At 51.4% G+C, this 19,788-nt stretch overlaps 1 protein-coding gene across 1 annotated transcript in view; it reads left to right on the plus strand.

Annotated features, from left to right (window-relative positions):
* LHX5 (LIM homeobox 5) overlaps positions 1–19,788 on the plus strand; it is a gene marked incomplete at its 3' end in the record, with an annotated part of 72,242 nt that overhangs the window by 43,050 nt on the left and 9,404 nt on the right. The window contains exons 2-4 of the mRNA XM_078622512.1: positions 12,871–13,094; positions 13,995–14,272; positions 18,924–19,089. Coding sequence (XP_078478638.1) covers positions 12,871–13,094; positions 13,995–14,272; positions 18,924–19,089 — 668 coding nt within the window. The remainder of the gene's footprint in view (positions 1–12,870; positions 13,095–13,994; positions 14,273–18,923; positions 19,090–19,788) is intronic.

Consider the following 19,788-nt stretch of genomic DNA (forward strand, 5'->3'; position numbering starts at 1 on the left):
CTGCGCGCGAGAGCTGTTTCCAACCGCGGCACCACCGCTCCCCGCCTGCAAATACCTGGACAACACACAACACACACACACACAACAATACACACTTGAGCTTCCCCATCTCCCCTTCAAGACAAAGATCCCCCGTATAGCCTCGACAGACGGTCGGGGCAAGTGCTGTCCGCGAGCAACACCTCACGAAGGTCGGAAAGGCACACGAGACGAGGGGGAGGGGGAGGGGGTGGGTGGGTGGCTAGCAAACACGCCCGGCCGCCCTTTTCTCCCGAGTGGCGATGTTTAGCACCACCACCATCACCACCACCATCACCATCACCACCACCATCACCACCACCATCACCATCACCACCACCATCACTACCACCACCACCACCACCATCACCACCACCATCATCATCATCATCATCGTCATCATCACCACTATCACCACCACCACCATCATCATCATCGTCATCATCACCACCACCACCACCACCATCATCATCACCATCACCACCACCACCATCATCATCATCACCATCACCATCACCACCACCACCACCATCACCACCACCACCACCACCATCATCACCACCACCACCATCACCACCATCATCATCATCGTCATCATCATCATCACCACCACCACCACCACCATCATCATCACCATCACCATCATCATCACCACCACCATCATCACCATCACCACCACCACCATCACCACCACCATCATCACCACCACCACCACCATCACCTGAGGCCGAGTCGACATAGGGGCTGCCCAGGAGCGGTTCAGCGAAACGTCGGACAACATTTTTAAAAAAATGTTCGCCTTCATCATTCCTCCTCCTACTACTAATCCGGTTTGTTTTTTTGGTAAACCAAATCAATTGGCTCATTTGGCCCATGTGCCACCACGACTTGATGGGCTGTGTGGTGGTGGGGGGTGGGGGGGCGGTTCGAGTAAAACCAAAAACGTCTTTGATGGACTCGACACGGCGATCTCGCCCGAGCTAAACTCATTGGGCATCAAAAACCATTTCGTCAATCGGACCACGGTCCAAATCGGACGTTTCTTTGAGGATTGCGGGAGAAATTTTTTCGTTTAAAAAAAAACCCCCAGATGAACGAGATACGCACGCTTGCACGAGATAGTCCGGGTTTTCAAATTAAGATGCGAGATATGCCGGTAAGTAATTGTAGACGCGGATTCATGCGTGTGACATAATGTTAATAATACGGTAGTAAGAATACTAATATCGGTAAGGTAAAATATGAGTAAAGCAGGGCATACGATAGAATGTGTGTACACGTGTGTGTGTGTGTCTGTGTGTGTCTGTGTGTGTGTCTGTGTGTGTGTGTCTGTGTGTGTCTGTGTGTGTGTGGGAGCGGTGGTGTGGTGGTTAGCGCGCTGCGCTACGAACCCGGCGACCCGGGTTCGATTCCCGCACACAACCAACACCAGTGACGATTATCTGAACCGGTCCCGGGCCTCCTCTAGATCGACTCAGCCTCAAATGAGTACCCGGTGCGGTATGTAAACATTGCCACTGGAGAGACAAAGGCGGCCGAGCGTGGTGCTGGCCACTCACCCCCTCGTGTGCCGTGCCGACCTTCATAGGTGCTCGCTAACAGCACTTGCCCCAACAACAACAACCTGCCAGAACGCTATATGGCGGCGAGGAGGTCTTTGACTTGTGTGAGTTTTGTATAGACGACTACAGTCACTGCACTCTGCGTTTACAATTCGCATCTAAATCTGCTCAAGCCTCCCGTAAGTCACGTGACCCGCCCTCCACGCCGCCTTCTGCTGCTCGCTCCTTCCCTCTCGTCGTCGTCATCATCGTCATCATCGTCGTCAATGTTATCCGATCATCATCATCCTTCACCCGCACCTCCGATTACCGCGATTGGCTGCGAAAAAAGCTCATCACCCTCTCATCATCATCATGATCATCCTCTCGTTATCACTCTCTCACTCATCATCATCATCACCCTCTCATCATCATCATCATCATCCTCTCGTTATCACTCATCATCATCATTATCACCCTCTCATGATCATCCTCTCGTTATCACTCACTCATCATCATTATCACCCTCTCATCATCATCCTCTCGTTATCACTCATCATCATCATCACCCTCTCATCATCATCATCCTCTCGTTATCACTCATCATCATCATTATCACCCTCTCATGATCATCCTCTCGTTATCACTCACTCATCATCATCATCATCCTCTCGTTATCTCTCACTCATCATCATCACCCTCTCATCCCCGACATCTTGGCGGTGTCATTCCTTCTTGAGCCCTTGAGCTCCCGTTTCGCTGTTCTTTTCCCATCCGTTTCCTCCTCTTACTTACCACTCTGTCTCTCTCTCCTCACTTCCCTTTTCCCTTTTCCTCCATCCGTTACATCGGTGTCTCTACCTGCAGAATCAGCCTTCAGTATCATGCAAAACCACCAGTTCCTGAAGAACTGATTTGTGCCCACCTCGCATTGAGGTCACCGTCAGTGAATTTGTGCATCCAACGGCCTATCTGTTTGCAATGAAGGGGCATTGCCTGAAACGTCACCTATTGTTTACTTACTCTTTAGTTCTTTCGGCAAAGTCACGTATGGATTCCTGCAGTCACGAAAGCTTCAAATCAATAGTGTTTACTTGTTTATTCATTATACAGTATTGTTATCGATTACATGTGTCGAGTCTATATTGTTGTTGTTCATTGTGCTTGTGCACCACTGCCAACGCAGCAGCAACGTCACCAAAGCATGTGGTCCAAATGAAAAAAAACGCGTCACAATAGCAAAATAATGGCGTCCGTCCACGTGGAGGTGGCGTGCACAACATACCGTCGTGTGTCCGCGTGCGTCTCGGTTTGTCTTGCGGGTCCGTCTGGTCGTCTCCGCGTCTGAGTTGACCGTCTGGTCGCCTGCGTTGAACCACCACGCCAGTCCCCGGAACCCAACCACGTCGTGGCATTTGCGTGACTTCCGACCTTTTTCAATCGGTCGTAGGACGCCCACGATATCGATTATAGAGCCGAACAGCTCGTTGGACCCTTTCTGATTCAATAACGAACACCGTCTATCAGCTGGAATTGGCAAATGTAGCAGCAACACGCTGCACGCGCCGGATTGTTGACAATCACGGAAAGCTGCGTCGTGTATGAATCCGTCTGATGGGATTTGTCTGACGCCTGTCTGTCCGTCTGTCTGCGAGTCCGTCTGTTTGTCTCTCCGTGTCTGTGTCTGCCAGCGTGTTTACCTGTCTGGCTTGTGTGTCCGTCTGCCGCGTGTTTTATCTGCAAGTCTCACCGCCCGTCCCACTCTCTCGTCTCTCTCCACGAGGAGCGGCCACCACCACCGCTCTCCCCCATCTCCCCCCTGTCTCTCCCTCCCTCCCGCTTCTCCCTCCCCTCTCTCCCTACCCCCCTCACCCTTACCCCCTCTTCTCACAAACTGCGCCTTTCATACCGAGTGTGCGTTTCTGTAGATGTGCGTTTGTTTGTTTACTGTGCTTGTGCGCTTAAACGGTGTGTGTGTGTGTGGTATCTTTAATGTGTGTGATTAGTGTGTTTGTTTATAAGTACTCGTGTTTAGTGTGCGTGCTCGGAGTGCGTGGTGTATGCATTGTGTGTGTGTGATGTGCAATGCGAGGAGTGTTTGTTCCAACTGTGTGCTTAAAAGTGCGTGCGTGCGCGTACGTGCGTATTGTGTTAAGCGGTGTGGGGAGCGGTAGCGTAGCGGTTAGCACGCTGCGGTACGAACCTAGCCACCCGAGTTTGATTCCCGCTCACGACCAACACCGGTGACGATTATTTGAACCGGCCATGGGCCTCCCCTAGGTCGACTCGGCCTCAAATTAGTTCCTGCTAGCGGTGGGTAGTAAACATCGCCACTAGGGAGACAAAGGCGGTCGGGCGGGATGCTGGCCACCCACCCCCTCGTGTACCGATCCGGCCTTCATATTTGCCCCCTAACAGCACTTTACCCAAAAGTCTGTTCAGCCTATATGGGGGTTCTTTGTCTTTGGTGCGTTAAGTGTGAGCGGTGGTGTATCGGTTAGCGCGCCGTGCTACGAACCTTGGCCACCCGAGTTCGACTCCCGCTCGCGACGACAACAGAACCAGTGGCGATGCATTTGAACCGGTCCTAGGTCACCGCTCGGTTAACTCGGCCTCAAAACGGAGTGACTCGTTGGGAGTGTGTAAGACATCGCCACTGGCGAGACGAGGGATCTTCTTCTCCTTCACAGATGTCCAGGAGAGGCGGGTTACAACAATCAAACAATACCAAAAAACACGATCGCAGTGCAACGGATAGGATAGGTAAACAAAGCAATGGTCAATGCGACTTCCATATCAAGATTCCATGTAATATTTACTTGGTTTAGCACGTCGGCTTTCGCGGCCAATGTTCATGATGAAAGGTTTTTGGGTTGGATCGAGTAAGGATCTAAAGTATACTTACGCGATAGAACCCAAATAAAAATATTTTGAATATTGGTCGCGAAAGCCGAAGTGTTAAATCAAGTAAATATTATACTTACACGATCGGACCCAAACCCCTTGATTGTGAATCATATTTACTTATTTATCGTCGAGGATGCTGTCAGCGGTCGGCCAACGTCGCTTGCGAGTGGCGCCCTCCTCCCAGGGGGCTCCGTGAGTCGAGGCGACCCGCACGCGATTCGCTTTTAGCGGCCCAATGTTGAGTCTTCAGTGGGAGGGGGGAGGGAAGAGGGGGAGGAGGGGGGAGGGAGGGGGGGAAGGGGCAGGGGGGAGGGATGGGGGAAGGGGGAGGGAGGGGGAGACGCACCGACTCCACTCCACCTCCATCCTGCAGCAGCAGTAGCAGGGGCAGCGGTAGCCACCACCACCACCACCACCACCCCCATCACCACCACCCCCATCACCACCAACCCCACCACCACCACCACCACCATCCCCACCACCACCACCACCCCCATCACCACCACCACCACCCCCACCACCACCATCACCACCACCACCCCCATCACCACCACCACCCCCATCACCACCACCACCCCAACCATCACCACCATCACCCCCACCACCACCAGCACCACCCCCACCACCACCACCACCCCCACCAACACCCCCACCACCACCTCCACCACCACCACCCCCATCACCACCACCCCCCACACCACCACCCCCACCACTACCCCCACCACCGCCACCACCACCACCCCCACCACCACCCCCACCACCACCACCACCCCCACCACCACCACCCCTACCACCACCGCCACCCCCACCACCGCCACCACCACCGCCACCACCGCCACCACCGCCACCACCATCCCCCCCACCACCACCACCGCCGTGTTTGTTTTGCGCAGCGTCCCCCGGTCTGACCCTAATTATCGCCTTGGGTCAGAGCGATAGAAAAACAATGTGTGATGGTCGGGGTCACGACTGCGTGTGTGTGTGTTTGACAGTTGTGTGTGTGCGTGACAGTTGTGTGTGTTTGTGTGTGTGTGGCTGGTTTGTGTGTTTGTGTGTGTGGCAGTTGTGTGTGTTTGTGTGTGTGGCAGTTGTGTGTGTGTGTGGCTGGTTTGTGTGTTTGTGTGTGTGTGTTTGACAATTGTGTGTGTGGCTGGTTTGTGTTTTACAGGTGTGTGTTTGTGGTTGGTGTGTGTTTAACAGTTGTGTCGTGTGTTTGTGGTTGGTGTGTGTTTATGTGTGTGTGTGTGTGTGTTTGTGTGTGTTTGTGGGTGGTGTGTGTTTGACAGGTCTGTGTGTGTGGTTGGTGTGTGTGTGTTTGACAATTGTGTGTGTGGTTGGTGTATGTTTGACAGTTGTGTGGTGTGTCTGTGTGTGTATGAAATAAAGGCGGCCAGGCGTGGTGCTGGCCACCCACCCCCTCTGTGTGTGCCACAGTGCCGGTAGCCTTCATAGGTGCTGCTCGCTAACAGCACTTGCCCCTACAGTCTGTTCAGGACTAAACAGGGGACCTTTGTCTTTATGTGAGTCAGTGTGTGATTGTGAGTGTGTATGTGAGTCGGTGTGTGATTGTGAGTCAGTGTGTGATTGTGAGTGTGTATGTGAGTCAGTGTGTGATTGTGAGTGTGTATGTGAGTCGGTGTGTGATTGTGAGTCAGTGTGTGATTGTGAGTGTGTATGTGAGTCAGTGTGTGATTGTGAGTGTGTATGTGAGTCAGTGTGTGATTGTGAGTGTGTATGTGAGTCAGTGTGTGATTGTGAGTCAGTGTGTGATTGTGAGTGTGTATGTGAGTCGGTGTGTGATTGTGAGTCAGTGTGTGATTGTGAGTGTGTATGTGAGTCAGTGTGTGATTGTGAGTCAGTGTGTGATTGTGAGTCAGTGTGTGATTGTGAGTCAGTGTGTGATTGTGAGTGTGTATGTGAGTCAGGGTGTGATTGTGAGTGTGTATGTGAGTCAGTGTGTGATTGTGAGTCAGTGTGTGATTGTGAGTCAGTGTGTGATTGTGAGTGTGTATGTGAGTCAGTGTGTGATTGTGAGTCAGTGTGTGATTGTGAGTCGGTGCGTGATTGTGAGTGTGTATGTGAGTCAGTGTGTGATTGTGAGTCAGTGTGTGATTGTGAGTCAGTGTGTGATTGTGAGTGTGTATGTGAGTGTGTATGTGAGTGTGTATGTGAGTCGGTGTGTGATTGTGAGTGTGTATGTGAGTGTGTATGTGAGTCAGTGTGTGATTGTGAGTGTGATTGTGAGTGTGATTGTGAGTCAGTGTGTGATTGTGAGTGTGATTGTGAGTGTGATTGTGAGTGTGTATGTGAGTCAGTGTGTGATTGTGAGTGTGATTGTGAGTCAGTGTGTGATTGTGAGTGTGATTGTGAGTGTGATTGTGAGTCAGTGTGTGATTGTGAGTGTGATTGTGAGTGTGATTGTGAGTGTGATTGTGAGTGTGTATGTGAGTCACGGCTAACATCAGCGGCGAGTGGTATCTGAACCGGTGCAAGGTTGATTACGGTGGCGGGACCCTCCTGAGCCATACACAAAAAAAAACTATACAACTTTATATTCTTTACTCTTTGGTTCTTTCGGTAAAGTCACGTAGAAAGAAAATAAATTAAATAATAAAATACGACGTTTCGATTGCAACACAAGCAACCGTCTTCAGGTAGAACTCAATTTGCGTGTGTGTCTGTTTGTGTGTGAGTACCTGGTGCGGTGTGTAAACATCGCCGCTAGGGAGACAAAGGCGGTCGGGCGTGGTGCTGGCCACCCACCCCCTCGTGTACCGTTCCGGCCTTCGTAGGTGCTCGCTAACAGCACTTGCCCCTACAGTCTGTTAAGGCTATACGGGGGGGTCTTTGTCTTTGTCTCCGTGTCTGTGTTTCGTCTCTCTCTCAAATGTAGTTCTACCTGATGACGATTGCTTGTATTACAATCGAAACGTCTTACTCTATAATTTAATTTCTTTCTACGTGACTTTACCCAAAGAATCCAAAGATTAATTCCTGCAGTCACGAAAGCTTCAGATCAAGTTTTATATCTATTTTTTTATTTTATTTTAGCAGATAAGGCCCAACCGGGTTTTGTAGCTCTTTGTCAGAAGCGTACTGGGCCGTACGCAATGATATCTCGGCCAGGTGGCTCATCGCCACGTGGAAATGCACTGCGGCCCAACGCTCTTCAAGGCGTGGACGTGGATTCTAAACGTGGAGGGAGACGGGTAGAGCGGGCCGGAGGACCCGGAGAAAAATCCACGCGACCATTGGGGAGAGAGACACCTGCAAACACCAAATACTACAGGCGCTAGGGTTGGGGTCGAGCCCACGACCTCCTGTGTATACCTGGCGTGGAGGTTAACATCTCGCCACCGCGGCTTTACTCTATCGGGCAATCATACCGGCAAAACGGGGCACGTATATACACTGAATGGAGGTACAGTACAACATCATACATATGGATGACATTGTAAGGGGCAGCTCCCAATCCACAACTCGTGGTGGCCAACAGTCGAATACGTTTGGAGTACTGCACTGTAGACACACACACGCGCATATATATATAAGCATTTCGAAACAGCGCAAATATGACATCCGATTATTCCATCGCAAAACCAACATCGCAGAATGATCGAATTACGGCTCCACGGGGTTGACCCACTTCGAACCTTGACCCACGAGGCTCGGTGGGTCCGAAGTAAGTCGGCGGCGTTGGAAGAAGAGGCCCCCGAAGACGAAAAACGTTCAACCACTTTTATTCTGGTGGTGGTTTCGTTTTTTTTGACCGCGAGTGTGACGCTAAAGCCGACACAAAGCTGCCGGAGTCTCCAGTGTCAACGACGCTGCAATCAGCGGTCGCAGGATGCCCCCCCCCCCATAATGTAAAGCTACGGCGGTGCAACAGTTAATACATATGATACAGCTAATTCTCTTTGGTTCTTTCGGTAAAGTCACGTAGTTAGAATTTGAATAAATCAGGCGACCGCTTGTGTTGCGATCGAAACGTCGTTCTTTGTTTTATTTTATTTTATTTTCTACCTACGTGACTTTACCGAAAGAACCAAAGAGTATGGATTCCTGCAGTCAAGAAAGCTTAAAATCAAGATTGATACTGCTAATTGTTAATAATATCGTTTTGGTAGGTTGTGTGTAACGCTGAGTTGTCGACGTGGATTTTTTTTTTAACGATATACAAATGAATTTTTTTGCTGAAATAAACTCCATGTAATCTTTACATTTTTTTTATTTTTCGTTGCATTTATTATTTTAGTATCGCGTGATATGACGGGCAATTATAATAGTTAACAATAATAATCATCATCTATGCCTCGAGTTTCCTGGCTGGCTGCTGGCTGGGATCCTGTTGACTACCGCCACCACCACAACAATGATAACTCTGTTAAACACGTAGTTGGGCGTTCTAGACAAATATCATCATCCATAATACAGGGGGGGGGGGGGTGGGTTAAATCGCGTAAATATATGAATGTGTCGTTAAACCCGCCACCACCACCACCCGACACAGCCGATTAGTAAGGTTTGTCACGGAAACAAACACGCCAGTTCGCTACTAGTACAGCACACAACCGGTGTTGCTGCGCTGGTAACGAATTGGCCACGTTCTGTTCACGTGACAACTCTTTACCAATTGTATCTGTCGGGTGGCGGCGGGTTTAACGACACATTTATATTTTACGCGATCTAACAACCCAAAAAACAAACTTGGATTGTGGGTAATTTTGGTCGCGACGGCCAATACATGTTAAACAAGCAACGCCTTCTCTAAATAATGACATGATTAATGTGCTAACTCGGCAAGCGGGTAACTGCAGGGTAAGCGGGTAACTGCAGGGTTAAGGCGTGTTGCCTCTTGTTATACGAACTGCATCGACCGCGTTTGTCTCCACATACAAAGAAAAAAGGTAAATGTGTGTTTTAAATTCCATCGATCTATTGAGTCTTCATGACCAATATTATTGACTTTTCATGACCAATTTATTGAACAGATATTAACGAACTGTAGACGTTGAGACGATTACACGGAGTTCTGCGTGTACTGCATATACTGTACTGTATGTGCAACATCCCAGCAAAATATCTTATCGTTTTGCTTTTCACATACGTTATTTTACTTAGTGACACTCTGCGGTTGGTTAGGGGGTTTGTATGGTTACTTAAATCTGGCGAATTGCCCGATGATGCTGGATGCAATTACCAGCGAAACGTCGTACTACTCAAAAATTGTAAATGTTGTGGTTTCACGCTTCAACACACCGGTAGGCTAAAGCAGTGAACTATTTGTCTTTTGTCAACGTGACACTTTTTTGCTGATTGGCCGTGTCGGGTGGTGGAGGGTTACGACACATGTATAAATAACGCGATCTAAACCCAAAAACGTTGATTATGAATAATATTGGTCGCGAAAGCCTACTTGTTAAACTAAATAGCTACCGTTGGCATAGCCACTACTACTGAATTCATAACATCGCCAATTTATTCACGAAAACCTGATCATCAGAAGCAAGAATGTGTTCCCATGTGATTGTGGAGTGTCCAACTCCAATTGTTCCACGACGTCCTTCGAGTGGCCTCTCTATTTACGCGCTATGAAGAAGGGCCATCGCTTGAAACGTCGCCGATTTACTTTCCCTTTGAAGGCCACGCACAGTGCTGCTGCTGCTTCTGTTGTTGTTATTGACGAGTGCGTGGAGTGACTTTGTCGATGTCAATTGCTCTTGTGTGCCCACTGCCAACGCATCAGCAGCATCAGCAGCAGCATCGCGGCAATGATCTGCTTAGTTGCTCTGTTTGCACGTAATTGTTGCCCCACAATAGCGCGTTCATAATGAGGCTGTTGTACATCTCTTCGTGTTCGGTTGAGTGGAGGGAATTGGTGATAGGGGCGAATGGATGGCGAGTTTCAGGAGCGCGTGTGCGTGTGCGCGCGCCATAGTTTCATTAAGTTGTCAGAATACACTGTGAGACCTCCTTTACCAGTAGCAAAATAGAGTAATAGGTTTTTACCCTTTTATCTGGTACAAAAACTGACACCTTTATACTACTGATGTCAAAATAGTTGCGTCGACCAACGCGCGCGCGCGCGTGTGTGTGTATCTCTTTCTTCGTGAGTACTTGGTGCGGTGTAGTATACATCGCCACTAGGGAGACAAAGGCGGCCGCGTCTGTGCATCTCTGTCTTTGCGTGTACCTGGTGCTGTGTATTAAACATCGCCACTAGGGAGACAAAGGCGGCCGGGCGTGGTGCGGCCTTCATTGGTGCTACTCGCTTACAATACTTGCCCCAACAGTCTGTTCAGGCTATACGGGGGAGCTTTGTCTTTGTCTTTGGGAGCGGTGGCCCAGCGGTTAGCGCACTGCGCTCCGAACCCGGCGACCCGAGTTCGATTCCCGCTCACAGCCACCAACACCAGTGACGATTAAATGAACCGACCCAGGGCCTCTCCCCTAGGTTGACTCAGCCTCAAATGAGTACGGCGTGTTAAAAACATGAGCCCTGGGAGAGACAAAGGTGGCCGGGCGTGGTGCTAGCCAAACCCCCTCCCCCCACCCCCGCTTCGTGTGCCGTGCCGGCCTTCATAGGTGCTACTCGCTAACAGCACTTGGCCCAACAGTCTGTGAAGGACTATACGGGGGACCTTTGTCTTTGCGACCCCCAACGTTCTCCTCTTAGCCCCACCTCTCTAATTATGTGGCCCCGCCCCTCCTTGATTGATCAGCCCCCCCCTCCATCCCCATAGCCCCGCTGGAGCTGACGCCGATTATTGAATCGTGTTACACAGAGAAGATGACCCTCCACCTACACACTCACAAATGACAACAACAACAACAAAGACATTGCTCTGACACATTCGTCAACAACGCGGTGGCTAGGAGATGTTAACTCCCTCGCCTGGGATGCAGGAGGTTCGTGGGTTCGATCCCGACCCTGACGCCCGATGCTGTATATTTGGAGTTTGCGTGTGTCTCTCTTATCATCATCACGGTGGCTAGGAGATGTTAACTCCCTCGCCTGGTATGCAGGAGGTTCGTAGGTTCGATCCCGACCCTGACGCCTGATGCTGTATATTTGGAGTTTGCGTGTGTCTCTCTTATCATCATCACGGTGGCTAGGAGATGTTAACTCCCTCGCCTGGTATGCAGGAGGTTCGTGGGTTCGATCCCGACCCTGACGCCTGATGCGGTATATTTGGAGTTTGCGTGTGTCTCTCTTATCATCATCACGGTGGCTAGGAGATGTTAACTCCCTCGCCTGGTATGCAGGAGGTTCGTGGGTTCGATCCCGACCCTGACGCCTGCTCTATATTTGGAGTTTGCGTGTTCTCCCCGTGGTCGCGTGGTTTTTCCTCCGAGTCCTCGTGTTTTTCAACTCAACATTGATAAAGATGCGTTTTAAGAGTATTTGTCTGCTATATGATAATTTCAACATGATAAGCCACTTCCTTGAGCTATCATCTGTGGCCAGGCCGCTAATAAAAACGGCCTACATAGCTCAGTGGGCCTTACCTGGTCAAATAATAATAGTTTAATAACGCTGTCGCCTTAAAACGACAAATACATGACTACATAGGTGACGTGGGTTTTCTTCACAGCGCGTACAATGTGTGAGGGATAAGGGTCCTTGCCCGAAACGTCGCTTTTTTTTCAGTAAGGCCACGCAGACCTTCATATATTTGTGTGTCAGAATCCGAATATGTATTCACACTGGAGGAATCTGAAGAGCTATTAAGCTCTTTTCACAGATGTCCAGTAGACAGCAGCAGGAGTCTGCTGCTGCTGCTGTTCGCCACGACGAGAGGGCTTCAGCAGACAGAGAGAGACAGAGAGAGACAGAGAGAGACAGACAGAGACAGAGAGAGTTTGAGTCGTTTTGCCGTTCCTCCTCCTCCTCCGTTGAAGCAGCACAGACCACAGTCGCTGTTTTACTCTGTGATCCATATATTGTTGTTATTGACGAACTTTAAAAAAAAATCTTTTTGTAGTTTTGAATAGCTAAGGCGCCCCCTATATAACAAAGCTTCGATGGCAAGGCTCGTGCATGGCGGGGGGGAGGTGGTGGGTCACAAAGGGCTATAGGGGAGGGATGGGACGGAGTGGGGGGGGGGGGAGATGAGAATGGGCGATGGAGAAACAGGTGACCCTTGGGAGAGGAACGAAGGGAGGACGACTTTGCACCACCGCCAACGCAGCCACGTGGCAGCAGCAGCAAGCCATCGACAGCACAACTGGCCCTGCACAAACGCGACAATACACACATCGTCACTACTCTCCTGGACGTTACACAAAACAAGCTGAACCTTGGAACTCTCTCTCTGCCCCCCCCCCCCTCCTTTCCTCCATTCGCTGCCCCCCACCCCACCCCCTCCTCCATAACCCCCCCCCACCCCGCCCCTTACCACAGGAGGTTCGGAACGAAATGCGCCGGCTGTCTGCAGGGCATCTCGCCGAGCGATCTGGTGCGGCGAGCCCGCGGCTCCGTCTTCCACCTCAACTGCTTCACGTGCCTAGTATGTCGCAAGCAGTTGTCCACGGGCGAGGAGCTCTACGTGCTCGACGAGAGCAAGTTCGTGTGCAAGGAGGACTACCTGAGCAGTAGCGGACTCAAGGACACGGGCGCCAACTCGGGTGAGAGGCCGGTGGTTCAAGTTCATTTATTAGGTATAGTCCTGTGAGCCATTCGGCTCTTGAATCAGTTGACGCGCTGCGCTTCGAACCCGAGTTCGATTGCCGCCCACGGCCACCCAACGGCGGTGGCGATTGTCTGAAGCGGTGCTGGGCCTCCCCTAGATCGACTCGGCCTGAAACGGTGCGTGAGCATCGCCACTTGGGAGGCAAAGGCTGGTCTCGCGTGGTTGCTGGCCACCCTAACCCGGCCTTCATAGGCGCTCGCTAACAGCACTTTGCCCAAGAGTCCGTGAAGGCTATGCGGGGGATCTTTGTCTTTGGTGGCGGCAGGGGATGGTGAGTGGAGGGAAGGAGAGGCGTGTTCGCATATCGGTGGTTGGAGGTCGTGGCGGAGATGTTGGTCATAATGAAGATCACTTTTGACAACGGTAGTCGTCGTTGTGGTCGTCGTGGTGGTGCGTGGGTGTTTGTGTGTATCCGTGAGTTTGTCACACGAACTGCATACCGCCGTGCGCGCTGTGTAGGTCATTGTGTGTACACGGGAGTGTTGGTAGCGGTGGTGGTTTGTGGTGGTTTGTGGCGGTGGCTGCCAGCGAGCAGCACCTACGAAGGCCGGCACGGCACAGCAAGGGGGTGGGTGGTCAGCGCCACGCCCGGCCGCCTTTGTCTCCCAAAAACGCTGATCTCTACACGCCGCACCACACACATATACTCATTTACGACCGAGTCAACCTAGGGGAGAGGCGCGGAACCAGCTAACAAAAATGTCGCCACCGGGGGAGGGGGCGTTTGCGGCGGGGGGCGAGCGGGCGGGAGGGATGGTCCGTCGCTCAGCGCGCGGCGCTAACCGCTGCGCCACCGCTCCCTTTCTCCCCCCCCCCCCCCGCCGCCACCACGCAGTGACCACGTGCAGCGACCGTAGCATGTCGCCGGACCTGCAGGAGCAGGGCGCCGACGAGGCGAAGGAGGGCGACCAGTCGGCGTCGTCCGACAAGGAGGCGGGAGCGGGCGAGACGGAGGAGCAGAGCCTCGGAGCCAAGCGGCGCGGGCCCCGCACCACCATCAAGGCCAAGCAGCTGGAGACCCTCAAGGCGGCGTTCGCGGCCACGCCGAAGCCCACGAGGCACATCCGCGAGCAGCTGGCGCAGGAGACCGGCCTCAACATGCGCGTCATTCAGGTAGGCTGATGGTGCCTGCTGCTGATGCTGCTGCTGCTGCTTCCTGCTGATGCTGCTACCTCCTGCTGCTGCTCCTCCTGCTGCTGCTGCTAGAGATTGCGTGTCAACATGCGCGTCATTCAGGTAGACTGCTGCTCCTGCTGCTGATGCTACTGCTACTTCCTGCTGCTCCTGCTGCTACTCCTGCTGCTCCTCCTGCTGCTGCTACCTCCTGCTGCTACTTTCTGCTGCTACTTCCTACTGCTCCTGCTGCTGCTGCTTCTGCTGCTGTACTGCCTCCTGCTGCTGCTAGAGATTGCGCCTCAACATGCGCGTCATGCGGGTAGCCTGCTGCTGGTGTGGTACTAGGATGGCCGGGGCAGGTATGCAGGTGCTACTGCTGCTACTGCTGCAGCTGTAGGAAGTACAGTACTGGCATGGGGACAGGTGGAGAGCGACAGACTGCTCGAGGACTGGTAAAGCACGAGAGGGAGGGAGTGCACACAGGTGTGTGTGTGCGTTGGGTCACACAGGTAATGGTACCTGGGCTACTGTGGGGAGCACACAGGTGTGTGTGTGTGTTGGGTCACACAGGTAATGGTACCTGGGCTACTGTGGGATGCACACAGGTGTGTGTGTGTGTGTTGGGTCACACGGGTAATGGTACTTGGGCTACTGTGGGGATCACACAGGTGTGTGTGTTGGGTCACACAGGTATTGGTACCTGGGCTACTGTGGGGATCACACAGGTGTGTGTGTTGGGTCACACAGGTGTGTGTGTGTTGGGTCACACAGGTAATGGTGCCTGGGCTACTGTGGGAGCACACAGGTGTGTGTGTGTTGGGTCACACGTGTACTATGGGTGGGAGGGGGCACTCAGCACAACCTCCCCTAACCGAGCTCCCTACAACACCTGGCAAGCCCCGGGGGTGGTGGCGGGGTGGTCACAAGTCCAAGTTCTCGCCAGGTGCACGCCTGCTTAGCTTGCGAGGTCCGGCGAGTTTGTTTGGTGTGAGAGTGGATTGGTTGCAGTATAATAGAGTAGAAACACTTCTTAACGGCCACTAATCGCTTCACGACGAACCTCCGTAGAGCCCAATGTGTCGTGTGTAGTGGAGTGTATGTTATTGTAGTGTATAGTAGTGTATAGTGTAGTGTATATAGTAGTGTAGAGTAGTGTAGTGTCTAGTAGTGTAGTGTATAGTATTATAGTGTATAGTGTAGTGTATATAGTGGTGTAGAGTAGTGTAGTGTCTAATAATGTAGTGTATAGTATTATAGTGTATAGTGTAGTGTTTATAGTGGTGTAGAATAGTGTAGTGCCTCCATAGAGCCCAATGTGTCGTGTGTAGTGTAGTGTATGTTATTGTAGTGTATAGTAGTGTATAGTGTAGTGTATATAGTAGTGTAGAGTAGTGTAGTGCATAGTATTGTAGTGTATAGTGTAGTGTATATAGTAGTGTATAGTAGTGTAGTGTATAGTAGTGTAGTGTATAGTGTTATAGTGTATAGTGTAGTGTCTATAGTGGTGTAGAGTAGTGTATAGTATTGTAGTGTATAGTGTAGTGTATAGTAGTGTAGTGCATAGTATTGTAGTGTATAGTGTAGTGTATATAGTAGTGTATAGTAGTGTAGTGTATAGTAGTGTAGTGTATAGTAGTATAGTGTATATAGTGGTGTAGAGTAGTGTAGTGCTTCCATAGAGCCCAATGTGTTCGCTTACCGAACATTCCCCTGTTAACGTTATAGGTATGAATTAATGCATTTATTAACCATGTTTATTTTAATAGTGTGTGTTTATCGTGTTGTTTGGTATCTGTACGTATTGATATCCATTGTTTACACATCATAAAGTGCGTTTTGGGGGTGAAAAGGGGCAACTTTCGATGCGATCGGAACGAATTTATTTGGTTCTTTCGGTAAAGTCACGTAGATAGAAAAATAATAATAAAAATAAAAGTGAATAAAATAAAAACTACGACGTTTCCTAGACTCGCTGAACGACCCAATCACTGAACCAATTGCGGTCGTTAAGAGGGGTTCTACTGTACTGCGTATACTTGATGTGTTTACACATTCACATACCTCTCGTTACACATTATCACCTCTAGACATTCAAATAAATACCTGTGTATGCGCGTGCATTTGCACGTGCAGCACTGTGCAGACGCTTGAGCAAACATTCCAATTAACACACAGACACTTGTGTTGGCAGATTGTGATTGAAGCACACACACACGATCAGTCACCTTGCAACAAAGGCAGTGTCCGATTGTTTGGCGTTCATTATCAGACTGTAGCTCGACACGCACACACGCGCTGACGCAGACACGCAACAAAGATCCCCCGTGTAGCCTTAACAGACTGTAGGAGCAAGTGCTGTTAGCGAGCACCTATGAAGGTGCTGGTGGTTGGCCAATACCACGCCCGGCCGCCTTTGTCTCCCCAGTGGCGATGTTTACACACCACTGCGCACCAGGTACTCATTTGAGGCTGAGTCGACCTAGGGGAGACGCAGGACCGGTTCTGATCATAATCGTCACCGGTGTTGGCCGCGAGCGGGAATCGAACTCGGGGAGCCGGGGTCGCAACGCAGCGTAGCGCTTAACCACTGCACTACCGCTCCCCAAAGACAAAGACCCCCATATAGCCTGGAACAGACTGTTGGGGCAAGTGCTGTTAGCGAGCACCTATGAAGGCCGGAACGGCACACGAAGGGGTGGGTGGGTCAGCACCGCGCCCGACCGCCTTTGTCTCCCTAGTGGCGATGTTTACACACCTCACCAGGTACTCATTTGAGGCTGAGTCGACCTAGAGGGAGGCCCGGGATCGGTTCGGATAATCGTCACTGGTGTTGGCCGTGAGCGGGAATCGAACCCGTGTCGCCAGGTTCATAGCGCAGCGCGCTAACCGCTACACTACCGCTCCCCACACACACACACACACGCGCGCGCAGACACACACACGTGATTAAGAATAATTGCCTCTCAAAATCTAATAGACTTCAAGCAATGACAATCACTTACTCGAATCGTCTGCGATCATTATGCCACTCGGAGTGCGGTCCCCGCCTCTCCCTTCATAACTCTTCAACTCAAGGGCGGGGGTGGTGGGGGGGCTCCCTGCAATTTTGCCCGCGACCTCAAAGACCGCTCTGGTAAACCGACTCGCGCGCGTGTTTACGCAGTTTTTGTTTTTATTCATTTTAAAAAAACAAACAAACAAACACGCAAAAAGACGAAGGGCAAAGGTGCCCCGTATAGCCTGAAAAAGACTGTAGGTGCAAGTGATGTTAGCCAGCACCACGCCCGACCGCCTTTGTATCCCCAGTGGCGATGTTTACACACCACACCATGTACTCATTTGAGGCTGAGTCGACCTAGGGGAGGCCCAGGACCGGTTCAGATAATTCATTGTGTAACAAACATTGTTTTGTTCCTGGGTAGTAAGTGTTATTTTCCAATTGCTTATGCCTCAAAAGTACAGAAGATGGCTATCATTACCCACACACTTTGCTTTTGTGACCAGGACAGTGATATTTAGAAATGTGCCTATTTTCAATGAGAAAACGTGGTGTGCATGTGTGTCATTCCTTCACGTAAAGTCCTGGTCACAAAAGCAACGTTTGTGGGGAATAATAGCCATTTGCTATACTTTTGAGGCATAAGCAATTATAAAATAGCACTTACTACCCAGGAACAACAAGTCGTGTTACACAGTGATATATAATCGTCACTGGTGTTGGCCGTGAGCGGGAATCGAACTTGGGAATCCAAGTTCGTAGTGCAGCGCGCTAACTGCTACACCACCGCTCCCCCCCCAATCACTCAACTCATTCGTCACGGAACACTGCTGTGTGGCATAAGATTTGTTTTTAAAGAATATATATTTATAATCGTTGCAGGTAATGGCCCTTCTTCGGAGCACATACAACATTATTGTTGTTATGTGCCACGCCGTTTTATATGCAATGGAAGGCCCATAACCCGAAACGTCGGGCTATTCCATATTTAATTATATAAACGAGTGTTTGCTGTTGTTAACTGCTCTTGTGCGCCACTGCCAACGCAGCAGCAGCAGCGGCAACATGAAAATATAGTTTGTTTTGTAATTCAATCTCCGCTTATTTATTCATTCATATCAAGCAGGTGAAAAGACAACGGTCTAGCACGCGCGAAAACATTTAATAGAGAAAAAAACAAGTAATACGATAACGAGGAATGCAATGCACCAAGATTCGTCTGCGAATCGTGACGTCGTCCAGACAACGGTGCCTCTCAATCGATGTGGGGGGGGGGGAGTCGATGGCTGGCGCGGATCTTGCATTTAAAAGCAAAATGCTTGCCCTGGCTTCGCTTGCCGCGAGTGTCATCAGCACGGCGTGGCCTCGTTCCTCCGCTCGCTGCCAAGCGTCTTGTTCGTGTCTCCCCGTCGGTTGCGACTGTGGCACTTGCTCGGGCGTGCTCACTGAGCTCACTTAAAGTCACTGCCCACCTACGCTTGTTTTATTTTCAGCCAGGAAATTGCTCCCCCCCACCCCACCCCCACCAACATCCCTGCCCCCCCCCCCCCTTGTTTGGGGTGCAGAGGGGGGAGGGCGTTGATGGCAAAGGAGTTCTCTTCTCCAAACAGTCACAATCACCGTACCGACCGCGCACGTGGCCCTGTGTAGGTTTGGTTCCAGAACCGGCGCTCCAAGGAGCGGCGGATGAAGCAGCTGAGCGCCCTCGGGGCGCGCCGCCACGCGTTCTTCAGGAACCCGAGGCGCATGCGCACCCTGGGAGGTCGCCTCGACGAGGCGGAGATGATGGCGAGCGGACCCTTCAACTACTACGGCGGTACGTTGGGAGGGGGGGTGGGTCCGGGGGACGCGGGGAGGGGGGCGGGCATGGAGACACAGAGGGGACACGCGGGTTTGGGCGGCGTTGAGACAGTCAGGATACTGGGAAATGGTAACACGGGGGACATGTGGTCATGGGGATGGGGGGAAGAATGGAACAAGAGGATATGGAGACGCAGGGATATGGAAGCAGATGGGGAAGGGGGCATCGGGACAGGGAGAGGGCTAGGGGGGTAGAGGGGGGGGGGGGGCATGGGAGAATTGTCGGCACCCGAGGACATGGGGGGGGGGGGGGGTGCATGTGGATATGGATAAATGGGGACGTTGGGTCATGGGGGTACAGGGTGTTTGGATCGATGTTGGAATATGATGGGAAGACGCAGGGATTTGGATGCGTGTTGACACAAAGGCGCAAAGACACGGGGTGCATGGCGCATGAGTGGGCAGAGGGGAGAAGGGGGCCGTGGAGACACGCGTGTTTAGAGACACGCGTGTTTAGAGACACGCGTGTTTAGAGACACGCGTGTTTAGAGACACGCGTGTTTAGAGACACGCGTGTTTAGAGACACGCGTGTTTAGAGACACGCGTGTTTAGAGACACGGGTGACGCGTGGATCAGACGCGGAGGTGATGGGGCGATGGGTTTGGTGTGCGGTGGGTTGGCGCGCCGTGAGAGCGAGTGCGGTTAGCGAGCACC

The sequence above is a fragment of the Lampetra planeri genome, unplaced genomic scaffold (assembly GCF_965212315.1).
Source record: "Lampetra planeri unplaced genomic scaffold, kcLamPlan1.2.h2 scaffold_158, whole genome shotgun sequence".
Taxonomy (NCBI): Eukaryota; Metazoa; Chordata; class Hyperoartia; order Petromyzontiformes; family Petromyzontidae; genus Lampetra; species Lampetra planeri.